Raw genomic sequence first — 19,223 nt, 5'->3', positions numbered from 1 at the left:
TCTATAATTTTTTAGATTTTCACATCACGATCTACAGTAAGAGTAGCTTTAGGTGTCATTACTAAACTTTGTCTTGCAAATTGTAATTCAGAAACTATCCATTTCTTCTTACTTATATCAAAGGAAATTGAATGTTAACTTGTATTCGCAAGTCAAAAAAATATGAAATATCATGACCCTCATACATCATTACTAACACTGAATATCAAATATCCACACCATCACACATTATACCAAAATCCACTCCAAAGTTGATAAACGTTTTATTCCATTAATGTTTTAACATTAAGGATGTTTCAGTTTTCAAGATCAAGTCATCAAAAGTGACACTAATTAAAGAATTTCTCATTCATGCTCTTTCTAAACAAGACAAACGGGTAGACAAAGACATGTTGTATCTTTTGAAATGTTATGATCTTTTGAGCATAAGATATGAAACACAGCTAAATGGTGTGAACACTTCTTTTTTTAAAGGAATAATCTGAGCGCTAGCACACAAATCTTTTAAAGCTTGAATCTTATCTGAGTGCTGGATTGGAACTGCTCATAATTAAAAACCCAAATGCCTGATGCCAAGAGGGACCATGTGGTCTGCTGGGTTTTGTTGTGGATCAGTAATTAATTGATAAATCAAAGTCACCGGTGATATATGAACAGACATTCACTTCAGCAGGTTCCAAGGCTTCTGGGAGGAGAGAGAATTGAAAGACATTGAGGACATACGTTGAAGCCTGCAGCTCTCAGAGCTGAAAAGACATTTATCATTCCAGAATTAATACATCTCAATGGCTGCAATTGTCTCAAGGGCATAAAAAGGGACACGCTTGAATACAAGATGTGCTGCTGTGCACAGATGAAAGGATGTATAAGTAGTTAGGAGAATGTTTTACAGGATACGAAATGACGGAGAAGAGGAGGGAGCGGCATGAGGAAATGTCGCAAACCAGATTTGAACTTGTGTTGACCTTGTGTGAAACCAGTCAATCACACATGGATTGAATTTATGTTTTTAAGAATGGACTGATATATCAAATAACACTGGAAATAAACGGAGCACAGAAATAAGTATTCGAGAGTTCAGTAGATGAGAATTGTTTCGTATTTTGTAGTGATTATGGCTTTGAGAGAAGAGGAGATGGAAACTGTCTGCCAGCATTTTGGTTCAACCCTTCCATGGTGTCTCAAAGCTGCAGCCAGGGGCAAAACTACCTCAACAGCACAGGGTAAGAAGCATTCACATACTGTACACATACGGATCTTATTCTGTCATGCTGGAATTTTACTTTCCTTGGTGGGAGATTTGGTAAAACAAACACATTTACTCAGCTATTTAAATGGCTTAAATAGCCATACTTCTGTAATTTTCACTTAAAGCTAATTATAATGACTAGACTAACATCATAAACCCTGTCCCTACTTAATAGCATTGTTCTGTTCACAAATAAAATGAAAATAGAAAAAAAAAAAAAAAAAAAAAAAAAAAAAAAAATATATATATATATATATATATATATATATATATTTTTTATATATTTTCATTTTATTTGTCTTATATATATATATATATATATATATATATATATATATATATGTGTGTGTGTGTATATATATATATATATATATATATATATATATATATATGTGTGTGTGTGTGTGTGTGTATGTATATATATATATATATATATATAAAGACAAATACAATGAAAATAGAAAAAAAAATTTAAATAAATAAATTCATTTTATTTGTCTTTATATTTATATAAATTGTCTATATATATAAAGACATACAAGTGGCAAAAATGTACAATTACATTACTAAAGCTTTAACTACAGTCAAAATGAAAATATAAAATGTAAAACATGTATATAATTTTAACAATATAAAACAATGTATATAATTTTTATATTTTTAAAGCCTTTAATAATATATATTTGTATTAATAATAATAAAAATACAAAATATGTATAAAATAAAAAGGGAATTTGAATAAATATTATAGGAAATTTAAATATAAATATTTATTCATATTTTTATATTTTTTATTTATTTCATATATTTTAAATAATAATAAAATATAAAAATAATAATAATAAAAACAATTACTAACTTAGATCCCACATCCTAATAATAATTTATTTTTCCTGTGTTCATTGGGATAAAGTACTGTAAAAGAGCATTTTGTGAAACAATTCAATCAGACTTGCACTAATCTTGTTTTAGGAAAGTGGTTATTTTTAATTAAGTGTAACATGATTTAAACTTATTTTGCTGATGAGCAGGCGCAAGCCATATTGATGTGAGCAGGTTTTAAACTTCCTGGAGATTGTGCCGTCCGTCTTTACGACAACTTTCTAGACAGACAATCCATACAAAGAGACCTAGCCGGACAGATAACACTGTGTAATGGAAAGACTTCATTTAAACTTCATTTGAAAACCAACATCAGTAAGAAAGCATGTCCATTCAGAGCAAAGAGCGCAAGATTACAGACAAGGGAAGAGAAAGAGAAATAACACGATTATCATTTCCAGAGACTGTGTCAGAGCCGGCACGTCAATTGTGGCCAAAACCGATTCATCCTGAAAAAAACATCCTTGCATAAAGAGTGTTGTATCCAAATGGATAAATACAGTGACCTATAAGTATTCAGACACTAAAGTCACACTTTAAAATATAGTTGAGTCAGATCATATCAAACCGTCAAATCTTTTATTTCAAAAGAAAGACACATTTTAAAGCTAGTTTTTGTGTGTGTTCCAGGTATCGTAAAGTGGTAGCGAATAACTGCACAAAAGGAGTGAAGGAGATGTACTCGGCCAGGAAACAGCAGTGTCCGAACCGCCCTCCACGAGGTTTAGTCCTGACAACCCGTGACGACAAACTCACAGCCAACTTGGGCAGCAATGTGACCTTCCTTCTGAGACTGGAGGAGGTGAGATCTGAATCGGAGAAACTCACACCTGACGCTAATGGAAATGATCAGATTCATTGATCTGATAATATCAAGGGCAGCATGGCCAGAAGCTATAATTATGGGCCTGGTATTGAGTCAAGACCTAAATTATGCAGTAGTTATTATTAAATTGATGTGCTAACTCCATATGAAAAGGTGATCAACAGTTGAGTTGTTCTCAAATGGCTTTACTTCAGGATTGAGATTTCAAGTGGCGACATAGTATAATTTGTATTATTATTTTTGTTCTTAAAAAGCTCCTTAAAATGACAATGTTTCACAATTTTACAACATAATAGTGTTAAATTCTCATATGCTTTGCATATTAAAGGCCCAGCAGTGTGCAAAATAGTACTTTTAAATTATTAAATATATAAATATTAGTATCAGTCAGGTCACCGATACATTTATGGCAAAATTCAAGTTATAATTGGATACAGACTTTGGCATTAACGCTAAAAGGAAATGGGAAGCATTTTAAAAGTTGATAAGCGCGTTTATTTTGCTGTCCTATTAATGCATGATTATATTTTTAGATGCATTTTTTCATTTGTATTTAACATGCTGACAACCCTATCAGAACAGAAATGCAACCCATTTTTAGGTCACAATCCACTATTTGAGAAGCACTGATATAGACACGGTATTTATTGGATTTTATTCTAATGTTCCGTTTGTAGACATTAGATAACTACATTAGTTAACATGAACTAACAATGAAACATACTTTAGTAAGCTAGAGATTTTATCAGGTTTTTTTTTTTTTTTTTTTTTTTGATGTTGAAATATGAGAATCATGAAATGTCAGTGGTATCAAAGATTTTGAACTTCATTCAAAGCAAAAATAACTATTGTGATGTATATCGTTATTGTGAAATAAGATTACTCATAGCGTAAAATCGCACAACCCATAAAGCCTACATTAGCATACAAAAGTCATTTTAAAGTTAAGATCAGATAGAAAACGTTTTTTTACAGTGGGTTTTGCAGCCAATTATGGGCCAACACTGTTGAGCTATTATTTGAATATGATTTTACTGTGCCGTTTGTTATTATGGTCTTACATATTTTATATTAACCCTCCACCAAAAGACACAATCACAAAATGAACTATGAGTGGTCACTTTACTCGACGGTCTTCCGAGACTTCCTGGCCAGTGTGGCTAAGTGAGACTATCATCAAGCTCTATATTTGAGCGTTTACACACATATGGGTCATTTTGACATTCTAGAATCTTTCCCTAATTCTGTGTCCTCCGCTCCGAGCTGTGCTGGAGCTCTGGCAGATGAAAAGCCTTCACTCCGTACAGATGGGACAGTGCAAGCCGGATTCATATTACAACCCTACTGGGGAATAGCTTTTCATTGATGTGCAGTGCACACACATGGTCACACATACTCTCTCTTGGTTTCTTTCTCTCTCAAACACACACACACACACACACACACACACACACACACACACACACACACACTCACGCTCATTCCAGGTAAAGTGTTTCTCCCCAGGCGTCTCACCACAGCAGAGTTGTCACATTACAGTATGATGAGATGAGGAAATGAGGGCTTATTCCTTTCATTAAGAGAGAGAGAGAGAGAGAGAGAGAGAGAGAGAGAGAGAGAGAGAGAGAGAGAGAGAGAGAGATAGTGAGATGAGCTAAGAATTCCACCTATTTATATTCATGAGGGTCAGAGCCGGGGCTGTTTCTTAGGCAAATCAAATGGACCTTAATATTTAATGTCTTTAAGGTGCAACAGTTTTTTTTTTTTTTCATAAAACCTTTGCTTCACAGAATATTAAAAAATGAACAAAGTTTGTAAAAGAATACAGAAAATACAGGAAAAAAGTAATACAGTGGTATTGTGAAATATTGTTATAATTTAAAATAACCTGTTTCATTCTTAATATATATAAAATGTCATTTATTCCTGTGATCAAAGCTGAATTTTCACTGAGTCTTCACTGCCACATGATCCACTGCCACATGACTACCCCCCCCCCCCCTTTTTTTTTCCCCTTGGTCGAACATTATTAAAGTTAGAGCTTATTTAGAGATATCAGCCGAATGGCGCTAACGGATCCAAGGTTGTATCTCGTAAATTACCCCACTAATAATGCCCAGAATGGTACCAAACTTCTACAGTAGTACAAATAGGTTCTGTACTCATAAAACGAGGCATTGGAAAGTTTGTAAGTACATCAGGAGTTTATTTAAATAACACTTGCCTGATGGCTAATGCTACCGCTAACCCGCACGTCGACGTCACTTCAGTGGTTTGGGAAAAGCACGTAAAAGTCCTGACAGAAAGCGATGCATAAGGATGTAGTGTAACGACGCCCAGTTCCAGGAATGCACTAATATTTTGTTGGTTGTACCAGTTTGCAACTATTATTAGTTGTTAACACTTCGGAAAAAATACATTTCTATGGAGTGTTAAATTCACTAGCTTTTCCCTTACACTTGTGAGTTTTGCAAAGGACTTTTACAGGCTTTTCAGTGACCTCGACGTCCGGGTTTGGCTCGAGGTCATGGTGCAAAGGTAGCCTGGTAATACCAAACTCTGCTACTTCGCTTTGCTTCGTAGACAGAGTCTGACATGGTATAATTGAAAAGCGTTTTCTTTCTCGTGGGGGGGCGCTTGTCTGAAGTTTAAAATCATTGGTTACCCGTAAGCCAATCACATAACGTTTGGTTATGGCGTGTGTTATGCGCATGCTCAGCCGCATCTAACTTCCACTATAAACACATGTATGATGCGAAAACAAAACCATCGAGCGAAATATCGGAGTGAACATGGCTGTGAACGACTTTTGCTGATTATGTGAAGTAAATCTACGCATCCACGGTACAATCAGCGTCTACGTCACGTCTCTCAGCCCGCCCTCTGTTCGTTGATTGGCCGGCTGTTTTCAGGCCAGAGGAAAACGGGGAAAACGGTCGCTATCTTAGACTGAGTACAGAAGCGAAATGAAATTGAGCGGAAGTACGAAGTCTGACGTAGTCAGGCTAGTGCAAAGGACCCTAGGTTGAAATTACTCCCAACAACCCCTTTAAGGAAATTATTCATTCATTCATTCATTCATTCGTTCATTCATTGGTGCTGTGAATCAGTTGGAAATAGCTGCTGGGTGCATTTCCCTTAAAACTGACTGCCTGGACATGATCTCAGCACAAACTGTGTCCTTTCCATCATTACTTACACAAACTCTTCCTCCTCTCAGTCATGTTTTCCTTTCTCCTCCCACAGTGTAGTTTCGATTTTCTGCACAAAGTGGCGTGGAAAGTCTTAAAAGCGACCCGGTGCACATGCTTCCGCAGAAACGCACAGAGGCGGGCCACTTCTCACAGTCAGCAGTGCCTAAAAGCAAAACAAACAGGAATAAAGCAGACAGCTTTGGATTTGTCATTATGCAGGGCATAAACACCCTCTTTCCTTCATGTGCTGCTAATGCAGTGTTACAAATTAATATCCCAATAGCATTAGCGTACAATGTGCTAACAGCGGAAAGAGAGAAAGGAGAGGGATTTGGGGAAGCGTAAGCACGGATTTGGGAATATTGCACACACATGCGTGCGTTTAAGCGTTCCTTCTCTCATGGCACGGGACACCCATAATCTGGAATGGTTCAAGGCATGGGCTCATCTCAACTTCCTGCTACTCTTCTTTCTTTTCTAGGTGTTTAATGTTTTTAACTGGCTGGTTAAGCAGTTTCATATGCATAACTAGTGCTAACGGTTGATTTTGGTGCAGATGTTTCAGGAGTTGCACCAGAGGCCTTTCAAGTGTCAGAAGAAATGCAAGGCTTATAAGATCCGATATCTGTGGATTGATAGATGGCCTTTTATTCAGTCAGGGATATGAATTTTCCATAGTTAAAAAGGATTTCCATTTTTTTCCGACCTGAATTGACTCTTGAGTTGTGTAAATCTGAGGGGTTAAAAAAAATACTATAAATTAATATTATCAGTGATAGTGATAATGAATAGGGACAAAAAAAAAAAGTGCCTTCTTTTTTGTACTTAGCTGATCACATGCCTGAAAATAGACTTACAAATATATAATGACATTTTACATCTGTTCATATTAATTTAATTAATCTTTTAATATGAATGAATAGTACAGCCATGAAACTATTCGTGTTCCGATTGGTTTGTTCAATGTAATGTTCCACGTATCACGATTTCTCAATATAACCACAACACACCCAAACGAATGCGCACTATGCAAATTCTCATTCTGTCCCTCCACCTCCCCAGAACCACCTGTCTAGATCTGCTGTGGGGGGTCTCAAAGCAGCAACCATAGCCAAGACTAAACCTACATTCTATTTACAATAATTAAGTGTTTTACAAACTATCAAAGATGACTGAACATGACTGAACTAGTTAAAGTTAAAAGGTTCTGCTAACTTTAAAGGGTTGATGGACCCCATTGACTTGAAAATAATACAATGGAAGTCAATGGGGCCCATCAACTGTTTGATTACCCTTACATGTAAATGATAACTGAATTTTTGGGTGAACTATCCCTTTAATATCTGACTCAAACATGCTCAGACAGAGTCAGACATATTGTCTTTTTTACTCTTTATGTAACACTGGTGTTAGAAAAATGAAAAACACTTGTCACTTTTGACTTTCAGTAGTCTGATGTGCTAGATGCAGGAAAACTGTCACCATTAAGCCAACAAATGGGTTTTATTTTACCATAACGTTAAACAGTCTCCGCTTTGTCGCAGAATAAAGTATGATATGCTAATTTTGTATAAATCTTATTGTATTATTTAGTTAAAGGTGTACATATGGCAGAGTGTTATGCCTTTTTGGATTGGAATAAATAGTAAGAAATCGGTTTGATTGAGGATTCATGTTTTCCCACTTGACAGCAGACTCACTCACAGCCGTACGAGCCACATTTACCCTTATATTCCATGTGTAATATCCTCTCATAAACAGTAATTATGATTGCGGTGGATTGCATTTGACCCGTTAGGATATCTGAGATTTCACTGTATGCAAAACAAACACAATATAAAGTATCAAATATATATTGCATATCAAAAGTAATATGACTGCTTCCCACAGGAAGTTGAAATGCATGCTGAGAGGTAATTCATTTGATACAATGAGTTTTCTCGGTAAATAAGCGGCTCCTGTCTCTGATTTCATACACTTCATTTCATATATAAGGCAGAGTTATAGCAGGAATGAACTCAGGTGCTGAAAACAATGCTTTGTGTCTGAAAACAGATGGGACAGTGTCTGTGTAAGCAGAATGGTGACGTTACCCGCAGCTGTTTTTGGTCGCAGCTGCCAGACACCGTCATTAAGGAAAAGGTGCTAAAGAGTTGTTGTTGTAATAATTCGATTTGGCTCCGTGTGTTGTTTTAGGGCGACTCCATGAGGACGAACATTCAGCTGGACTTTGGGGACGGGACGGCGGTGTCCTACTCTAACCTGAGCTGGACGCAGGAGGGCATCAGGCACGTGTACCGCAGTGCTGGGATCTTCAGAGTAACAGCGCTGGCGGAGAACAGCCTCGGGTTCGACACCTCATCCCTCTACCTGCATGTGACGTGTAGGTTTCACACATACACACAAACGACTGCCTACTTCAGGGTTTATTTTTATTCTGCAGGATGATGGGATGTCATTTCAATCGCATTATATTACCTTCTCCATTTTGCCGAGGTACCAAAAGTTAACATTTTATGAGGGAACGTTATATAATATAATTATAGCATTTTTGCCTTTCTAAATGTCATTTCATGAATAATAATAAAAAAAAGGAATATAGTAAGACTTGTTTGTCAGAGAACAGATTTTTAATTCGGTTTTATTTTTCCTACCTCATTGGCAAAGTCACTAAATTTAATTAAATTTTGCTAGATTCACTCTTGTGGGGGAAAAAAAAAACGGTACACTTTAAGATACTTTTTAAAAAGTACTTTTAAATAATGTATTAAAAAAGAATACACTTTAGTGTGAACTGAATGTAGTTTCCTTACACACAATTGTATGTTAATTGCAATTAAATGAAAATGTATTATAGATTAAATTTATATTAAATGCATTTAGCTGAATTGTTAAGTGTTTTTTATCTTCATACATGTATGTCATTTTATAATTAATTCTATTTTCTTTGAAATATGATACTGAAAATATGCATTTTATTTCATTAATATAATATTTTATTATATGTAAGACCGTTTGATCTATCTATCTATCTATCTATCTATCTATCTATCTATCTATCTATCTATCTATCTATCTATCTATCTATCTATCTATCTATCTATCTATCTATCGCCATTATTGCTTCATGTTTTAAGGATGTTTATATATTTTTTTATATAGATTTAGACTTAGATTTAGAGATTGATTTAGACAATCTCTGATACATTTTTTTTAATAAAAAGCTTTATCAGTCTAATTGACCCATTTATTAACTAATGTTCTACCCTTTTTAGCTAGCAAAAAATACTTAAAGACTGTCTTGTCTATTCTGTTAAATAATAAAGCACATTTATACAGAAACAATTGGTAGCGCCACAAGTAATAAAGTGGCAGAAGACTGGTATGCAAACTTTGAATAAACATCTCTTAAAGGAATAGTTAAAGGTATAATGGAGGATTTTTTACTTCCGGGTGGATCACCTATACTATTGGTCCTCCTAATTGTCAATCATTCTGGTGAATCAATCAAACTTATTCAAAAAGTGGAGAGGGCGGGTCTTATCTAAAATTCGGAAAGATCCTCCACTATACCTTTAACTTAAAAAGGAAAATGTTGTCATCGTTTACTCACCCTCAATTTGTTCCAAACCTGTATGAATGTCTTTCTTCTGCTGAACACAAAAGAAGATATTTTGAAGAATATGAGTGATCAAACAGTTGATGGACCCCATTGACTTCCATAGTAGGAAAAAAATACAACTGTCTGGCTGCCAATATTCTTCAAAATATCTTCTTTTGTGTTCAACAGAAGAAAGAATCTCATACAGCTTTGAACCAACGTGAGGGTGAGAAAATGATAACAGAAATTAAATGTTTGGGTGAACAATCCCTTTAAACAAAAAAATGTGTACAATACACTCGGTGGGTTGTCTTTCGTACAGTTGCTCTGCCAAAATCTGCATGTGTCCTCCAACTCTGCAGGTGTAGTCGACTGCGGTGCTTAATTACAGCTTTATCTGCGCTTTTCACAAACAAACAGGAGGTGGCCACTTGTGATCAGATGAGAGCATTAGGTCCAACTTTTATTTCCTGATGTGAACAGAATATTTAATAGCAAAAAAAAAAAACAAAAAAAAAACACACATCAGTTGAGCTATTTAAACAAGCAAAAATATGCACATGGGGAAGGGTAACCAATACAGATATATTTGAGTAAAGGATGACGGAAATCAAAGTAAGGATTTTTGTTTCATGTTTCTTCATGACTGCGAACTAACAAGGTATGGGTCGAAAAGGTCCATATAGCCTTTTTTGTCATTTTTTAGCACTTTTGCTTCAGTTAGCGTTAGGGTTGCAAAGGGGCGGAAAATTTCCGGTAAATTTCCATGGGAAGTTAAGCTGGGGAATTTTGGAAATATTCATTACCATGGCAACCGCTTGCGCGTCCACTCTGAAAGTAACTGTACACACAAGAGACATATAGATACATTATTTAAGGTTATTTCTATTCGTTAGAATATTGATATATGAACTTGTTGTCAAGTAAGCCCCGTTGCGAGCATGTGCATCTCTCTAAACTTTCAGTGTGCTGCACTGCTCTAGTTGACTTCTGCGCCTTCCTCCCCGAAAATATCACGTTAATTTTGACGTTTTCAAAATTCCTTTTGTGGATCCTCTTGGTCTTTCTTCATGTTTCTTTGACAAATATCAGTGTCTCAGTCTCGCGCCCGCTGCACGTGAGTTAACCACGCCTACTTATTTACATGTTGCGGTATACACGTAATAAAAAAATCTGTTACGCTGGACATTTTCTTCCGCGGTAACGATATATACCATCATACTGCCCAGCCCTACTTATGTGGTAAATAAAGTTATGCTAGCTTAATTAGCATCTAATCTATCAGCTTGCTATCTACTAGATGAATACATTTGTATGTGATATTTGCAATTTAAACATTTAATCAATATATTTCCCCATAATATCATCAAAACTTACTTCACTTTGTTTAGTCCACAGGCTCAAATGTGTGCCTTCAATAGTCTTGTGCTTTGGGCTTCTGTACATGTGATGGAGGCATGCACAGTGCCAGTAGGGGGTGTGGTCTCAATAGCCATGCAGTAAGCAGTGTGCTAAGTGCATGTGATTGAGGAATGGCATGGATATTCAAGTGTATTTGAATGGCATCTGTTTGTTTTAGTCAAGATTATGCTAAAATATACTTTCCTCCACTACATTTAAGTTCCCTATGAAGAGCTAACCTTCAACTTTGAAAATTCCCAGTTTATTCCCGTTTATTCCCATAAATTCCTGTTAATTCCCTTAAATTCCCATTAATTCCCATGGAAAGTTTCCATCTTTGAAAATTCCCAGAATTTTGCAACCCTAGTTAGCGTTCTGTGCTTTAGGTGTTAGACAGTTATCCCAATAAAACTCTCTTGGAAAAGTTTAAATTCATCATGCTTAAAACGCCCCCGATACAGGCATCCGCATGCTGACTAACTCCTTGGCGCTGTTTTTTTGAGCGTCCCACTGCGAGTGTTGCGTTTCTAAAATGCTGTGCCAAGTTAAAAATACTTGATACCAAAACTTTTAAAAACAGGTCTCGAGACCCCTGCGTTCTGTTCCTGTTTCTTTGCACTCCGTCTAGCTCTGTTTGAACAGCGTCCAATTTGGGTCAGGTGAAGCCGAAAGCGGTCTAATTATACAAGACCAAATAGTCGACTAGTTATTCAAGCCACCGGCGAGTTGATTTTCCAAAATATGTTTGCTGTTCTTGTATTGAGTCAGTGTGTGTGTGTGTGTGTGTTTCAGGCCCTGTGGAACATATTCAGCTGTTGGCTCCATATGTGGTCATTAAGAATAAGGAGGTGAACCTGACGGCAGTGGTCTGGCCTTCTCATTTCAGAACGCTCACCTATTTCTGGTGGCTGGGGAACAACACTGAGGTACAACCAGCTCCTAATTACAGATTTTCTGCCTGGCTTTGTTGGGCGAAGGGCCTCCGAGACATTTTACGTTGGAAGATAAACAGAACAGGAGCAATGAACCGTTAATAATGTGGTTCTTGTTCCTGTCGTTTTTTTTTTTTGTGGTATTTAGATGCATTCTTTAGTTTATGCTCGTTCGCCATGAAACATCAATTAAGCTGTTGGCACTATTTGTTTTAAAAGGGTTTGCTTTTTAAGAAAGTCATAGAGCGTACATATATTCAAAAATGTGATTTCTTGTCTACCGTTGTATTGAGTATTGATTGTTTTTGTTTTGTATCCACTACATTTGTGTCGCTAGCCAATAATTACGTTGGACAGCAGTATTTCCCACACGTTCAGCAGAGAGGGCATGATCACCGTGACTGTTCAGGTCTCTTCAGGGGACTCGATACTGCAGGACACCAGAACCATTGCCATACAAGGTAGGTGTTCACATTCAAGACAGGTGTAGGGACACTACTTTTTTTCTCTCTTTTATATATGCCGCTGTCTTGGAAACTTTTCACTATGCCGTGCATCATTTATTTGCTACTTTTTCAAATGCCTTTTTGCGTTTATGTTAATGTTTTACTCCAATCCCAAACCCAGACTTTGTCTTAAACTATAAAAATGCATTATTAAAAAAGAAAAACTGAATTATTGTGTTTTTAATAATCCTAAAAAAATGTGTGAAATAAACAAACATTTCAATATGTATTTTGTGAAAGGGATTCATACATTTTTCAGAATTTAAAATTGTCCCACAGTTGTGTTTTTAAAAAGTTTAAAAAAATATATAAATCAAATCAAAGATAATTTATTTTTAATGATATACATATATAGGCTTATGTATGTTTAATCATTGTTTAAAGTCCCCCTGTAGTTAATAATTGTATCCTTAAAACTCATCTTTGATCACCAAAATGACATATTTAGACACATAGACATATAAACAATATAACAAACTTGATTTTCACCACAGGGGATGGTAACAGAGATGGTTTCTATGGTAACAATAATTATATATATATATATATATATATATATATATATATATATATATTAGAGGTGGGCATAGATTATTTTTTTTAATCTAGATTAATCTAGATTAATTTTGAAATTAATCTAGATTAATCTAGATTAAAATGGCTCATTTGAATTCTGCCGAAGGCATTCAGAGTATGTGTGCTACCCAAATAATGACTATAAAAGTAAGTCTTTGAGAACGGGTTTCTCAAGCCAGGTGGCGCATTAGACCAGGTGCTCATCTCCTGTTTCCAAAATGCATCACAAACTGCTTGAGAAAGCTGTTCTACTCATAGACTGTAAAAGGTTACTACTGTACTGTTACTGTCCGTAGGCAACATTAGGTAGGCCTATGTTATTATCGACAACTACTATAGGCTATCAATTAGGGATGGGCGATATGGCCTAAAATCCATATTGTGATGTACATTGCAGCCTCTTGCGATAACGATATTATAATAAAACCATTTCAGAACAGGTTACACAGACCCTGCTAAACAACTGCTAAATGTAATTTTTTTTTTTTTTTTTTTTTTTTTTTTTTTTTTTTAAAGGGTGTATGTAGTTTTGAGAACATATATTGTGCAAAACTGTAAGTATACAACATAATTTTGCAGATAAATAAAATGTAAGTACACTAGCTGCAGAGACTTAAGTAGGTCTAATGTTTATTAAGGCTTGGAGCTTATGAAACCCCAAATTTAAAATTAGAATATTGTCTAACTGATGTCTTTTCAGTTAAAAAGAAACACAACAACGATTCTTAAAATCGGGCGCTTTTAATAAAAAGAGATTATATGCTATACCACTCACTAAGATATATTGGGAATAATACGCGCGCGCTGGTATTCAGTGATATGTTTCGTTTTGAATTTGAGGTGGTAGAACGGATTAGTCGTGTGTTAACTTACCGAACTGTTACACCACACAGTCTACATCGGACGGCTTAAATACAAACCAAGTCCAAATAATGGCTGTTGCACGGATCTTTTACACCAGCTTTCACTTTCAGCCGTGTTTACTTAAGATGACACGAATATGATGCGTTGCAGCCGGGTGTTCCTCGCGGCCGCGGGTAGATTGCGTCATCATAGCTTGTGTAGCTTGAGCCAGCTCCCAACGCTCCCAACCCAACTTGGAGAATAGATTAACGGCGATATTTTTTTTATCGCGCGATAAGAGTCTCGCGTTAACGCAGCGCGTTAACGCCGATAACGGCCCACCACTAATATATATATATATATATATTAGGGCTGTCAATCGCTTAAATTTTTTAATCGCGATTAATCGCATATTGTCATGAGTTAACTCGCGATTAATCGCATTTAATCGCACATTTTTTTATTTGTTCTAAATTTACCTTAAATGAATACTTTTCAAGTTTGTAATACTCTAATCAACATGGGCATGGATAAATATAGATGCTTTATGCAAATGTATGTTTATTATTGAAACCATAGTCAATATAGAGCATAAGGATGAGACATGTTTCAAAGGTCACAGATGTTTTTCAAAGAACTTGTTCATGTCTATTAGACACATAGAAAGAACAAAAAAAATACCAGGTTGCCATTACTTCTCTTTCTTTGCACTGAGCAATTTACTAACACAAACATGTTTAGATTTTTGCATGACAGGGCAGCTCTTCTGAAAATGCTAAATGTACATTTATTATTTATTAGCCTATTACATTGTAGTTTGTCTCTCTCTGTGCCCATTTTGATGAAGCTAAATTCTCAACAAAACTGTTTTCATTGGTATATGTTACTGTTTCTGTTGTCAACCAACGGAATGAATTTGAAATGGTGACTGAAACGCGACCCATTAAGACATAACCAGCTCTCCCTTCCAAGATGTTAAGTTAATCTGCACAAAAATTCTGATAATTGAGCCGTCGTCTGGTGAAATCAAATTCACATAGGATAAAGACAATATCTGTGCTCTGATTTCGGCTATACTTGTAAAAATAGAGAAGCAACATAATATCTGTGCTTAACTGAATTAAAGCGCTGCTCCTCCGCGCGAGACGCAGAGAGAGAGAGCGAGAGGTGCGCGCGCGTGCTGAGAGAACAGTACCGGCGGTACCGGTAGATTCTCAGAAACTAAATAAGGTTTGAGCGCTTTGTTGAAGGGAAAAAAATCGCTAAAGGGGTCTGCAATGTCGCTAAGTTGGCAACACTGTGTATCTCCATTTCTCCAACTAGGGGTTGGGCCACGGGTCAAACAGAAAATACGCGCTGCGTTAATCGCACGTTAAAAAAATTAGTGCCGTTAATATGATTTTGCGTTAACGCGTTATTAACGTGCTAATTTTGACAGCCCTAATATATATATGATCTTTTTTAGTGCTGTAAAATCAAATGTAACATAAAAGTTTGTTTATATAAATTTGTGTTTGTGTGTGTATGTATGTATATCTGTAGTGTATAATATATTATATAAACACTAACTTTTATGTTAGATGAGATAAAAAAATAAAATATATATATATATATATATATATATATATATATATATATATATATATATATATATATATGTATATATATATGTATATATATATGTTAGATGCGATTAACCAATTTGACAACCCTAGATTATATGTATTATCATTGCTTTCTGAGTGTTCAGAATTACAGGAAATTGTCTCCTGACACTGCAGGCTTTTCATAAACCTCCCTTCTGGCAACTGCCAAATAGACTGTAATCATTTTTGTGATCAGCGCTAACCTTTCCTTACCTGTCAGTAATGATAACTCTGCTACAGCTCGACTAAATCATCTGGAACAAATCACAGCAGATAGAAGGTGTTGGGCATCTTATGAGAGAAAGAATTAAGGGTCTGTCTGCCTCTGCTTCTCTCTCCCTCTGTGACAGAATTCTTCAAATCGCTTCTTTTATCTTTCTCTCCTAATCTGGACGAGGCCAACCCCGACATCCCAGAGTGGAGGCAGGATGTGGGCCGGGTCATTAAGAAGGCTGTTCTTCAGGTGAGTGGGAATTTATTCTCTCCGTCTTGTCTCTCGCTGTCTTTTCTTGGCTCATCTCTGTAGCTCCCAGAGATCCTGGTCAAATATTTCTTGTTGTCTTTGTCTGATCCTTAAGTGTTCTCTTTCACTGAAAAACAAATACATTTGTGTTTTTGGGCACAATAAGTAAATATCCTTAGAAAGGATATTTAAAAATAAAATCAGAATCACAAAATAAATCTAGATGGTAATAAGTACATGTGAAATATTGATTTGAGTTAAATTATTTAATTCTTTATTATTTAATATACACACTTATATATATATATATATATATATATATATATATATATATATATATATATATATATAATAAATTAAATATATTATTAAATAATATATTAAATAATAAAGAATTAAATAATTTAACTCAAATCAATAATTCACATCCATGTACTTATTATGTATATTATTTATATATATATATATATATATATATAGAATATATAGAATATATATTCAATATGTTATTATATTATTGTGATTAAAGCCTCTGTTACATCCATTACAGAGAAATCAATCTGCCTAGCAACAAGACAAATTTTAATCCATTTTATTTCATTTACAAACTGATTTTTGTCCATATTTTTGTTGTTTTATGCTTTGGAAATCCTATTTGGTTGGTTATTTTCACTGGAAAACAAGAAAAGAAATACTAATTTAGAAAAATATCATTTCTATGGAAGCCCATTTCTGCCACGGTTGAGTAAAAAAAAAAAGATTATTTAAGTCATAATAATGAGAAACTTTCTCACAATTGTGACTTAGTATCTCATAATAATGAGACATTTTCTCATAATAATGACTTAACATCTCAAAATAATGAGAAACTATGAGTTAACGAGAAAGTTTCTCATTATTATGAGATATTAAGTCATTATTACGAGAAAGTTTCTCATTATTATGAGATGTTAAGTCATAATTATGAGAAAGTTTCTCATTATTACGAGAAACTTTCTCAATATAATGAGATACTAAGTCATAATTATGACAAAGTTTCTGCAATGACTTACAGAATTATATTTTTTACTCAACTATGGCAGAAACGGGCTTCCATACATGTTGATGTGTTTTTTTAATGTATTTCTATTTACATTTTAAATCCTAATTTATTAAATTCTTTTTTTTATTAAGTTTTTTTTTAGATTAAACATTCTATTACATCAAAGAAAGCAATCGGCTTAGCAACAAGATGACATTTAATTAAATGTATTTTTCTTACCTCATTGGCAAATTGGTTTTTGACATATTTTCTTTGAATTTATGCTTAAAAAACTATTGGTGGCATAAATTTAGATACTTTCTCAAAATACTGATTAAGAAAATTATGTTTTGCAGTGTTTTAATCTCTCTGTTTACATTTAAAACAATATTTTATTAAATCCATTATATTATGTTATTTAGATAAAAGGGAAAACAGTCAGCCTAGCAACAAGACCAACTTAATTACATTTATTTTTCTTACCTCCCTGGCAAATTGATTTTGACCATGTTTTCCTTGATTTATGCTTAAAACAAGAAAAACAAATATTTTGGTTGCATATTTTAGATATGAAAAATCTCTCTCTCTGACTCTCAGGAGGAAATGAGTTCCTCATCACACAGTGGGGCGTATTCACTAAACAGTTGCACCACGTTAGCTGTATTTCATCCCCAAATCCTGCATCTTATTTGCTAACCACCCACAGCTTACTTTACCAGGTGCTAAATGCACTAAAATAGCACTGCACTGTATTTTAATTAAGCCATTGTCTTCCATTTCAGCACAAACACAAGTCCTTTATATGTAAATTAGGCTTATTATAGATATCAAAACTCAGCACCTATTTTCCTGGTGCAATTAACGTTACAACATTACTGCCCGCAGAAAGCAGGCTGTGAATTAAACTTCATTTTAAGGAGAGGTTTGTGTGCAATTTTCCTATTCCTAATCACGGCAGAAGTTATAACAGGGCATATATCCAAAATAGACATGTAGACAAGAACATTTTGAAGAGCCAATTCAGATGTCTAGATCACAGTGGTGGAGTGATGCAGTAGTAAAGTAGGCTATATCTAGTACTCACCTAGCACTCAGAACTGACCCACAAGGTCAAGCGAATTGTGTTCAGCACATATTTTGTAGGCGGCATAAACTGATTTGCATAAATGCTCTTGTGAACTAGCCAGCAAACGGCACTCAGCGGGAGTAATTCATTGTCTACTAGGGAAGTGTTTGGGTGGTGTAAAGGCTTGCTGTTCTGACAGTCCCTCTGTGGTGTGTGTGTGTGTGTGTGTGGACAGCAGCACTGTTTTGAGCTCTTGTGACTCAGTGCTGACAGAGAGATTGAACTCACTGCTGGTCGATGCATTAACACTACACCGTCTCAGTGCACAGACACATGTACCTGAGCTGTCAGTCCAACCCTGGGACCGTCTCAGCTCAATATCAATGTCCTTCCAAGTAGCAGTGAATCCCAGCCATTTTAATATGTGTATGCTATATACGTTTGGGATGTTTATACTGTTCTTGAAGTTGTAAATGTTTACGGTATAAGATATAACTTTGGGAAGAATGAGGGGTTAATCTGTTTATGCCCAATAATTTTGCAGTCGTTTTTTTTTTTTTTTTGTAATGTTACACAAAAAGTTTGGTGGCAGTGAGATTTTTTTTAAATGCTTTTGAAATAATTATTTGATGTATTTGATCAAAAAGACTGTCGAAATATTGTTACAGTTTTAAAAAACTGTTCTTATCAAGCCTTTCATATTGTCTCTCTATTTCAGACATGCACAAAAACAATCCCTAAATATCTCAATTAAATCTAAACTCCCTCATACAGAACAGAGCCTTGGAATCTGCCAGAGAACAAGGTCAGAATAGCTCAGCACAAAGAGGTTACTGATCTCACATATGCTCGTAACACGCACCTCCGTCTTCCACATGCGCTCTTTCTCTCTCATTATCTGCCAGTCTGGGTTCCTGGCCTCAAATGGCTTTACCCAGAATTCTCCAGAAGTAAAACCGTCCTTTTCCAACTTTTCCCCCCTTTGTTTCAACATCAAGTTCAAAGCCTGATGGCTTA

The 19,223-nt window shown here is 35.2% G+C and overlaps 1 protein-coding gene across 1 annotated transcript in view; it reads left to right on the top strand.

Moving 5' to 3' along the window:
* sorcs3a (sortilin related VPS10 domain containing receptor 3a) overlaps nucleotides 1–19,223 on the top strand; it is a 255,180-nt gene that overhangs the window by 218,048 nt on the left and 17,909 nt on the right. The window contains exons 17-22 of the mRNA XM_079864633.1: nucleotides 1,110–1,223; nucleotides 2,762–2,933; nucleotides 8,348–8,534; nucleotides 11,946–12,079; nucleotides 12,423–12,546; nucleotides 16,007–16,119. Coding sequence (XP_079720759.1) covers nucleotides 1,110–1,223; nucleotides 2,762–2,933; nucleotides 8,348–8,534; nucleotides 11,946–12,079; nucleotides 12,423–12,546; nucleotides 16,007–16,119 — 844 coding nt within the window. The remainder of the gene's footprint in view (nucleotides 1–1,109; nucleotides 1,224–2,761; nucleotides 2,934–8,347; nucleotides 8,535–11,945; nucleotides 12,080–12,422; nucleotides 12,547–16,006; nucleotides 16,120–19,223) is intronic.

This window comes from Squalius cephalus, assembly GCF_949319135.1.
Source record: "Squalius cephalus genome assembly, chromosome: 2".
NCBI lineage: Eukaryota > Metazoa > Chordata > Actinopteri > Cypriniformes > Leuciscidae > Squalius > Squalius cephalus.
This window is presented reverse-complemented; position numbering and strand designations above follow the sequence as displayed.